Source organism: Dendrobium catenatum, unplaced genomic scaffold (assembly GCF_001605985.2).
Source record: "Dendrobium catenatum unplaced genomic scaffold, ASM160598v2 original_scaffold_172381, whole genome shotgun sequence".
NCBI lineage: Eukaryota > Viridiplantae > Streptophyta > Magnoliopsida > Asparagales > Orchidaceae > Dendrobium > Dendrobium catenatum.
The window spans coordinates 219,979-231,095 of NW_021490803.1; the positions used below are offsets into that span (position 1 = coordinate 219,979).

At 38.9% G+C, this 11,117-nt stretch overlaps 1 protein-coding gene across 1 annotated transcript; it reads left to right on the plus strand.

Moving 5' to 3' along the window:
* The first annotated feature begins 2,635 nt into the window (after positions 1-2,635).
* LOC110104864 lies at positions 2,636-3,733 on the plus strand. Its single transcript, XM_020834135.2, has one exon. It carries the CDS (start codon positions 2,670-2,672, stop codon positions 3,429-3,431), a length of 762 nt encoding a protein of 253 aa, XP_020689794.1. The 5' UTR covers positions 2,636-2,669; the 3' UTR covers positions 3,432-3,733.
* Positions 3,734-11,117: the final 7,384 nt, after the last annotated feature.

Genomic DNA, 11,117 nt, shown 5'->3' on the forward strand with positions numbered 1-11,117 from the left:
CTGTTGGAAGGTTCAAACCGCAATTTGATTTACCAAACGGTCTCCGATTTTAACGAGCTTATGCTCGAATCGAGCGGCTCAACGAGACGAATCCAACGGGCCCAAGATCTCCAAATTCCGACATCATTAAAGCCTCCAAATGTCCAACGAACCGACATCATTAAAGCATCCAAATGTCCAACGAACGGTGCACGATCGAAGGGTTCAATATCGGCCGTCCATTCAACCACTCCCAATTCGCCCATGATCTCACACCTATTTACAAGCCATGTCACTCTAGAAAAACTATAAATAGAGCCCTCATTCTACACAAAGGGGACTCAAGTGAAGAGAGAGAAGAAGAAGGAAAGAAGAAGAAAAAGGGGAAAGGGAGAATCCTCTCCTCCTCGACCACCATCGGATTTCGTCCAGCCGCCCGAACACGTCGGGATTATGCGTGATATTCAGGAGAACGCAGGAATTCTGCCCAACTTCCACGTGATGCTGAAATTCTTCCCAATTTGCAACAGAGTTCCCTCCTGACGCCGAAACTCCGCCTAAGTGAAGCCGGAGTTCTCCTCTGCCACCACTCTTCGCCAAGTTTCTACCCGACGCCGGAGTTCTACCGGTTATCAGACTTCGCTGGACGTCTACGCTAAAATGGATTTCTTTCCATTGTTGGACTTCTACCTGACGTTGTACTTCTGATCTTCGTCGTTAGACTACAGTCTTTCTGACCTCCGGCGCCCTCCGACTACGGTCTTCCTGACTTATGTTGCCCACCGAATACAGTTTTTTCGACATCTGTCGCCCGTCGACTATGGTCCTCCTGACTTATGTCGTCCACCGACTACAATCTTTCCGAAGTACCTCTGTCGCCCGTCGACTACGGTCCTCCTGACTTAAGTCGCCCGTCGATTATAGTCCTTCCGACCTCCATCGCCAGCCGACTACGGTCCTCCTGACTTACGTCGCCCACCGACTACAAGCCCTCCAACCTCCGTCGCCCGCCGTCTACGGTCCTCCCAACCAAACGAGCATATCAATAGTGATTCTTTGTATTCATATCATGTAATGTACTCTATAAAATGTAAATCAAGCTAAGGCCTTCTCCCAATGAATGGCCTCATTTGTAATCGTTTGCAATACTAGTGGATTCATTCAAACTGGGCTAGGCCCCGTGGTTTTTCCCCCTTTTCAGGGATTTTTCACGTAAAAATCTTGGTGTCTCATAAATGCTAGACCATCTCTCTTATCTGATTGCGTGCCGGATTTTCGTACAACGCTAAGACGATAAACTTTATATTTCTCTACCGCCACGAATACTCCTGGACGTAACAATACTATTTCGATAGTTTGAGGTGTTCATACCTATTGAAATGATAATATTAAAAAAAAAGGATAAGATGAACAAGAAAATATATTAGTATTTCATATTTATGCTCTTTATTATACTTATATAAACTACTTCTATACTTTACTCTCCTCGCTACACTTTATTAGCTCCTCGCATAATGACACTTGTTCTTCTAATGCTTTGTTTGGGAGAATTTTCTTATTATTTAATAAAGTAGTTTTTTAGTATAAATTTTAGTACTGGAAAGCTTCTTTAAAAATGATAAAAAAGCTGTTACAAATGAAGCCTAAAGCAACCTCTAACAAACTATAAGAGAATTTTATTTTCCTCATTCCATAACTAACCACATACCACATCTACCTCTTCTTTGCCATTTGGAAGTCCATAAGTTACGTTGGCACCTTGTGATCTCTCTTTTGTAGTTTGCGTAGGCCTAGGAGCGGTTCTTACCTCCGACTCCCTACCAAACAGCCTATTATTCCTATTTTTGACAATCTTAAAATTGATCACTATTCTTTTTTGTGCTTATTAAAATTTTTATAGGGCTTTGATTTTTAAATCATTTGTAGCATTAGATTGCTCTTATATTAAATTAAATTAAAATATATTTTAAGTTAATCAAATGACTCAATGAGTTGACACTTGAGCCAGCTGAGCCAACTGAGCTTGAGCTTAAACTTATTTAATATGCAAGCATAATTATAAACTCGAGCTCAAATTCTTGTCTCTATAAGCACGACTTGTGAGCTTCTTATAACGTCAAGCTCGAACCGCTTGGTTCACTTACACGCCTAGATGAGACATATTATAAGGCTTCTTTTCTTTTCTTTTACATTTTTTGTAAGTTTTTTCTTACAAAAAAGTTGTAATTCTTTTATAATTTTTTATTTTTAATGAAAATGGGCATATTTGTACCTAATTTTTGAAAAACAAAATGAGATTGGGTACGTGTCAGTCTCTGTAGAAAGTGAAGCGGCAAGAAGTGTATTCCTGTTTTCTTTACTCTAGCTGATCAGAATGATTCCCTCACAGCCGGGAAAGTATCTACCGCTGGTCCCACACCCACCTTCCAGACCCTTCAAAAATTTACGACATTTGCCGAAAGTGGGACCCACGTTACCAGTGCCGTTGATGATTGGATAATTGCCATTAAATGAAGGCAATTCTTTATTATTAGAACGTGATTATTTCCCCTTCAAAAGCCAAACTCAGAGTGGCATTTCCGCAAATAAGTTGACACCTGGAGGTAATCTCATATCGTGAATATATTCTTTCTGCATATAAAAGCCGAGTCCAAGCTTCCCTGAAAGTGCAAGGCAGCTCTCTCTCCTAAATGGAAGCTGAAGACGGCCTCCTTGCCCTGTTGGACCACTACTGGTTCCAAACCCTAATTCTCCACCGGAAAAGTTTGCCGCATACGGCTCCTGTAGCTCCGGCGATCTCCTTTGATACAGGCTATGACGAATCTTTGTCATCAGAGCCTTCACTACGTCCGCCTCCCCCGGACCTTTTACTCCGCCGCCACCGCCGATCTAAAAGTGACGAGCTCGCTCCCTTCCCTGTTCTCCAAGTCCAGTCTCCCAAGCTCCATACTATTTTCTCTGGCAAGGTAGATGCCGAGTATCCGTATCGGATAGCGCCACCGGCCGGCGAAAGCAGAGAACGAAGATTTAAGAGTGATCTGGATCGGCGGGGGCTGAGGAGGCGGGAGCTGAAGGGAGAGAGCAAGAGCCTCACAGATCTGGAGTTTGAAGAACTGAAGGGGCTTATGGATCTAGGATTCACATTCCCGGATGCTGAGGCGGCGGATCCGCGGCTGATTTTGATCGTTCCGGGGCTCCAGCGGCTGAGGGAGGCGGCTTTGGATAGAGCGGATTCGGTGGAGGAAACATCCTCTTCGGCATCGGATGTTGCGGAGGAGGCTGCGGTGCCGAGGGCGCCGTATCTATCCGAGGTGTGGGATGCTGCGGAGGCGGAGGAGGAAAGGCGTAATGTTCTTTTGAGGAACTGGCGAATTCCGGTCGCGGGCGATGGGATTGATATGAAGGATCATCTCCGTTTGTGGGCTCACGCGGTGGCGTCTGCAGTTCGTTGATTTTTGGGTGCCACTGATTTGATTTTACTGTTAAGTTCTTTCGCCCATCTTCTCTACTGCAGCCGACGATTTTGTAGCTATTGTTTGATACGAATCTCTCTCTCTCTCTCTCTCTCTCTCTCTCTCTCTCTCTCTCTCTCTCTCGATATCTCTAATGTCCTGCTTGAATTGTTTATGTTCAACTGTCCACGCTTGTTTTTTGTTCACGACGACGAGGTTTCGGATTAACTGTAAATAAACGAATGAAATCTTCAGTTTTCTTCAAAATTTATATATTTTTCTCTCTTGATCTGTTTTTTAAACTTGCCAAAATGTTCGAAGATTACTGATTCACCGTTATTTCAAATGGCAAATAGAGATCTCATTTCAGTGTTACACACACAGACGGAAAGAGGATGTAGAGATCTTAATGCGGAGATCTCATTTTCCGTCACTGATTCTCTCACTGTGGTAAAAAATCCCAAACCTTCACATGAAGCATATCATCCATCTTATTAGAACTGTAAGAACAGAGGTAGGGCTAGGCTTAATTTTTTGCATTTACTAATATTTATTCATATGAAAAATATGTTTGAAATTCCCTTTTTTTTCTTGCGCTTTTTGGTGAATTTTATGAGAATGACGCTTAAATGGAGGATTTAAACCAGTTAAATCATTAAACAACAACAAGAATATCACTTTCCGCCATTAAAACTTCCATTCTCTTCACGGCCTACGCTATGCAAGTGTGCAACCTTGTTGGAGCCATGCGCGCTTTCCATTCCAGACTTTTCCCTTTGGGATCACAGAATCTCTCATCTTATTCGCCCAAGGTAGTAATTATCTCGGCCTCCTCTCTGCACCGATTAATTATTTTATGCGGATCGTAGAATAATTAGAATGTCCATACTGTATTCTGCGTCCGATCTCCCCACATAATAATTTCTCCTACGCACCAAGGCTATAGCAGCCTTCCATCCTCTTCAAAACACGATAAGTTATTCTGTGCGGATTTCGGATCGTCCGGAGGCGAATTACAACAAATCATGTCACCTGGCTCACAGCGGTATCGACACCGATATGTAGTAAACGAGTGATATGACGCGTTGTAATTCGCCTCCGGACAACGTCCATAATCCGCAATAAATAATTAATTTGGGAATCCAGGGAAATCTAATCCTATAGTGTAGTTAGTAAAAAAGTACAAGAACAAAAAGAAATTAATGTACAAAATATACAAAAAATTTATACAAGATCACATAACTGATCACTAGATCACTACTATGGTGTGAGTCAAGGTGACTCTTGAGCTTGAGCTCAGCTTATCAAGCTCGTGAGCCGAACTTCACGAGCAAGTAAGTCAACTTTGAACCAGCCCTTACAAGTTTAATTGACTTGTTAGCTCATCAACCAACTCGTCAAAGAAATATTAATGTAAAATGCACTTAACATGTATTATAATTTAAGAGTTTAATTGAATTATATCTTTTTTCTATCAAGTGATTTTTATTAGTTTTCTTTTAATTTTAATCATTTAAATATTTATTATGATAATTATTTGAATCAAAATTATTTATTTTCTTTAATACTAAATGAGCTTGTTCATGAGCCTATTTGAACTCATATAATTAAGCTCGAGCTTCAACATGAACTCATTTAAGTAATCAAGATCAAGTTAGAGGTGATTATAGCTCATCTTGCTGTATAATAGCTCTTGCTTTGCTCTATATTTAGTTGTAATTTTCTTACGAATATTTATTTTTAAGTAAGACTCAATAAGAAAAATGACTTTTCCTTCTTTATATAGAAAAAAAATAATGCAGATAAAAAAAATATTGATGAAATCCCTAAAATTTATTTTAATGAACTTACTCGCAAATACTTTACAGATAAGTTTTCGTTTGTGATAGATTTTTTATTGATTTATAAACTAATTTTATAGTATAAAATTTTCTTGTCTTCATTGGACATTTTCTTTGTGAAATAATTAAAAAAATAAGCTTCACAATTTTCTTCATAGGACATTTGCTATTATTTATTATTATTATTATCTAAATGTTATTGTTTGTAAATTAATAATATTTCATCTATATTTCTAAACTTACTTTCTATTCCAAATTTTTATGAAATTATATATAATTTATGAAATAAATAAAAGACTAAAATATGATATTTTGATAATTTTTATATATTTAGAATAATTATTGATATATCATCAAGAAATTATATTGATCAAGCACCAATCTCAAGGCAAATATCGAGTTGGAAACTTCAAAATTTAATTTGGGGACCATCTAAACTCTGATTTCAGCAAACTTATAGTCGAATTGAACGTCTCAAAAATACAAACTCAATGACACCAAATCAACTCAATCCGAGCCCAAATGGGTAAAAATTGAAGACTTGAAGCATATTTGAAAGGGTAAAACCATAATTTGGATTACCAAACGGTTTTTAAACATGACATGCTTATAGTCAAATCAAGTGGCTCGACGAGACGAATCCAACGAGCCCAAAATCATCAAATTTTGATATCATTAAGACATTCAAATATCCAATAAATGGTTCACAATTGAGGGATTCAAGCTCGGTCGTCCATTCAAACCACTCTCAATTCATCCTTGATCTTTTTTTATTTACTGGTCATGCCACTCTCAGAAAATTATAAATAGGCCCCTCATTCTTCATTGAGGGGGGAGAAAGCCCCTCATTCTTCACAAGACAATAGTTTTTCTGACTACTGTCGCCTGTCGACTACGGTCCTTCTGACATGTGTTGCCAGACAACAACCTTTCTGGCCACTTTCACTCACCGACTATGGTTCTTCCGACCTCCATAGCTAGATTGTGATCCTTCCGACCTTCATTGTCAAACAACGGTCTTTTCTAACAACTATCACCCGCTGACTACAGTCTCTCCGACCACCGTCACCAGACTACGGTCTTTCCGACCTCCGTCGCCACCGACTATGATTTTATCGACCAAACAGATGTATAAATTGTGATTCTTTCAAGTCCCATCATATAACTCACTCTTAATGATGTATATTTATTACATCAAGCTAAGACCTTCCCCCAATGAAGGGCCTCATTTGTACTCGACTACAAATAATAGTGGATTCATTCAAACTGGGTCATGCCCCGTGGTTTTTCCCCTTTTCAGGGTTTTCCACGTAAAATTCTTGGTGTCTCTTATGAATGTTGCACCCTCACTTTTATCTGATTGTGTGTTGGATCTTCGTATAAAGCTAAGATGTTAAACTTTATATTTCTCTGTATTCGCGAATACTCGAGGACGCACCAATTATAAAAATATCTTTTTGGCATTTATTTTTAAAAATATTTTTTATTAGCACTACATTATAGGATTTTTTTTTTCCAAAATAAAACTGAAGACATTGTTTTTATTTGAGACTTGACAGTTTTATTTTAATGGCTTTGAATATGACAAATTGGCGGATATTGAGTCGGATCCACGCAAGCTCTAATTATCATATTGCCCATCACGCCGGAAAAAATAAATGTTGTGGATATTGACCACAAAGCATTTATTTTGGTTATTCCATTTGGAGAGGCTCCAATTGAAAGTTATTTAATTTATATTTTGAAAAAAAATCAGATTAAAAATTTTTATTATGATATTTTAATATATTTGATTGTAAGAAAATTATTTCTCAGTGCAATTTTTTATTTAAGAGAGATTTGAAGAATCTTAAAACTCTACCAGAACAATACCATCAGATCACTTAACCACCATCGTTGGAACACTGCTCGATCGATGCCATCCTCTTAACACTATAGGCCGACTACATCCATTTGATTTTGATTATCAAATTATGATCTCCCGATCGTCATTGCTCGACTATGATCCTATGACCATCGTTGATGGACGATTACAACCCTCCTACCACCATCTCTTGACTAAGATCCTTAGACCGAATTTTTATTGCCTCAGGTTACCTGACTTAGAGATACATCAGGTAGCCTATAATAGATCGCCACGTGCTCTTACTCTTTACCGCGTGACCCGACGACCCGACCTGGAACGAATATGCTCGGTATTTGCTCGGTATTGCTAGGTACTACTCGGTATTTGCTCGGTATTGCTCGGTATTTGCTCGGTATTGCTCGGTATTTGTGGCGTTTCGTCGCTTGAGTTCGGGACAGAGCTTCAGATGCAAGTCTCGCCAGGCAGCGTGAGAAGCCGGTGGCGTCGAGGACGACGGAGGTATTTGCTCGGTATTTTCATCAACATTTGAGGATTTGACAGATAAGGAATACCCTTTTGTATTATGCTGGCTAGCGCGGGGTATTTGGTCACCTTGCTCGCCGATTGCGTCATCGCCGGAGTTGTTGCAAGGGGAAGAAGCGTTCAGGATGTTGAAGGAGGTGAGATTCTCTAACTTTTTTTTTTTTTTTTGCTCTGTCTATATTTAGGTTCTGTTTGGCTTCAAGAAATTTAAAGATAAGAGCATGCGGGATTTGAGTTGTTGCAGGCGAGGAGCATGCGGGATTTGAGGCGGCGGCGGTCCACTCGGGCGTAGGGGCGGGAGAGGAGTTTGGAGTTGGCGTCGTTGATGAAAATACCGAGCAAATACCGAGCAATACGCGAACATAGTAATCCCGGATTCGTTCTGGGTTGGGTCGTCGGGCCGCGCGGTAAAGAGTAAGAGCACGTGGCGATATATTATAGGCTACCTGATGTATCTCTACGTCAGGTAACTTGAGGCAATAAAAATTCCCTTAGACCACAGTTGTCCAACTATGATTTTCCAATCAACGTCGCCCAACTATAGTTCTTTGATGCTCAACTATAATTTTCTGACCATTATTACTCAATTACAATCCACTGACAACAATTTGAATAGTGTCTCATAGTTATACCAATGCCTACTGGCTTCATCAGCTATCGTCACCAACAATGCATGTCATCACTCATAAATTTGATACACGCCATCAAGTTGAACTAATGTTAGTACCAAGGTTTATGCTAAATTTATTTATCTATGATCATGCCTCCTCAAATTTGAATGGTTAAATAAATAGACTATATTGTATCAATACATTTCTCAATTATGAGAAAGGTAACATTTGTAACTAATGACAAACACCAATACTAGCATTTTAGCAGGCTTTGTGATTTTTCTCTTTTATAGGTTTTCCAAACTCTGATGTCTTTATATCTCTATTTTTATTTTTGTTTACCAAATGCTCGTATAATGCTAAGACTTTATATCTTCTGACAATAAGGGCGGAACAGGCTTATCTTTTAAGGGTGGGTAAAATAGGACTTTGAAATGCATAATTTTATATATGAAATAAAAAAAAATCTTAGAATTTGGACAATTGCATTTATTGAAGATGAGTAAAATAACTATTATGTTTATTTTTCTAAGTAAAAAAAAAAAGATATCATGGTTGTCAATTGCCCACTCTAAAGTCTTCCGAGTTCCACCTCTATCTGGCATCATAAATATTCTGGCATACAATAATAATAATAATAATACTAATAATAATAATAATTGTTGCGGGCTAGAATATACGCGGCGGTAGAGTTTGTAAATTCGCGTCTGAACGTTATAAGAATATTCAGTACACAAACAAAAAAGAAAATGAACATCAGGATTTTTACGTGGAAAACCCAAAAGAGGAAAAAAATCACGGGGCCTCGCCTAGTTGAAAAGTTCCACTAGTGTTGCATAAATTACAAGAAGCTAATTCGTCTCACAAGTCAGAATAATCAGATTACAATCCGTTTCTTCCAACTTGAAACAAATTTACAAAATTCTGCAGAATTCAGGCGTCTCCCGAAAATCTGACAGAATTCCGGCGTATTCAGGCTACAGGAAGAACTCCGGCGAAGGTCGAGGAGGAGATGATTCTCCCTTTCCCTTCTTCTCTCTTATTTTCTCTCTTCTCACTTGAGTCCTCTTAGGAAGAATGAGGGCTCTATTTATAGTTTTTCTGGAGTGGCATGACTTGTAAATAGGTGCGAGATCATAGGCGAATAGGGAGTGGTCGAATGGACGGCCGATATTGAACCCTTCGATTGTACACCGTTTGTTGGACATTTGAAGGCGTTAGTGATGTCGGAATTCAGCGATCTTGGGCTCGTTGGATTCATCTCGTCGATCCGTTCGATTCGAGTATAAACTCGTTAAAACCGGAGACAGTTTGGTAACTCAAATTGTGGTTTGAACCTTCCAACAGCGCTTTGGGTCCTTGATTTGGACCCATTTGGGCTCGGATTGGGTTGAGTTTGGTGTCATTGGGTTTGTATTTCCGAGACGCTCAGTTTGATTATAAGCTTGCTGAAATCTGAGTTCAGGTGCTCAAGGATTTAATTTTTGAAGTTTCCGGATTGGATTTTGCCTCGAGATTCGTGCTTGATCAAGATAATTTTTTGAGAATGTATTAATAATAATAATAATAATAATATATTTTTAGATAGCATATATGATTATAAAGAGGCATATGATATTGAAATATCATTCTCTTTTATTGCGTCCTCCCACCTGACGTAGAGATACGTCATCCCACCGCCAAAAAAGTCGGTTTTTGCTCGGTATTGCTAGGTATTATTTGATAATAACAAGGAATATCATCATGTGAAGACCAATACCGAGTTATACCGAGCAATACAAAAAAATACCGAGTTCTTTCTAGGAAAAACTAGGTGTTTTTTTGTATTGCTCGGTATAGCTCGGTATAACTCGGTATTGGTCTTCACATGATGATATTCCTCGTTATTGTTTGGTATTGCTCGGTATTTCTCATTTTTTAGCGCGAATTTAACTTTGGGAGGACGTATCTCAATTCCATCCTGGCCCTATCATTTATAACCATCAATTATAAAAAACATGGAGAAAACAAATTGCATTATTTATCTAATGAATTAAATGAATGTTGTAGACTATGACACCAAACCAACCATTTCGGTTATGCATTATTTTTCTTCAGGCTTGCTAATTGCTTGTTTATACGCACAATAAATATCATCACCACCACATATTTATTCTAAGATTTTTTATAATTACGTAAATTATTTATATTTGCACAATAATTCATTTATTTTATAATAATAATAATTGTTGCGGGTTATAATATGCGCGGCGGTAGAGTTTACAAATTCACGCCCGAGCGTTGCACGAATATTCATCACACAAACATAAAAGAAAATGAACACCAAGATTTTTACGTGGAAAACCAAGAAGAGGGAAAAAACCACGGGGCCTGCCAAGCTGAAAGTTCCACTAGTGTTTTTTGTAAATTACAAGAAACTGTTCGTCCCACAAATCGGGACGATCAAATTACAGCTTGAAGCAATTTTACAAAGTTTTGCAGAATCCCGTCGTTTCCCGAAAATCCAGCAGAGTTTCGGCGTATTCAGGCAGAGGGAAGAGCTCCGGCGGTAGTCGATGGGGAGAGAATTCTCCCTTTCTCCTTTCTCTTCTTCTTCCCTTCTTCTTCTCTCTCTTCACTTGAGTCCCCTTTGTGAAGAATGAAGGCTCTATTTATAATTTTTCTGGAGTGGCATAGCTCATAAATAGTCGCGAGATCAGGGGCGAATAGAGAGTGGTTGAATGGACAGCCGATATTGAATCCTACGATCATGCACCGTTCGTTGGACATTTGAAGGCCTTAGTGATGTCGGAATTAGGAGATATTAGCCTCGTTGGATTCGTCTCGTCAAGCCGCTCGATTCGAG

Bases quoted from the DNA above. Each gene is read 5' to 3' on its own strand.
- LOC110104864 (XM_020834135.2), top strand. From the start codon at position 2,670: ATGGAAGCTGAAGACGGCCTCCTTGCCCTGTTGGACCACTACTGGTTC.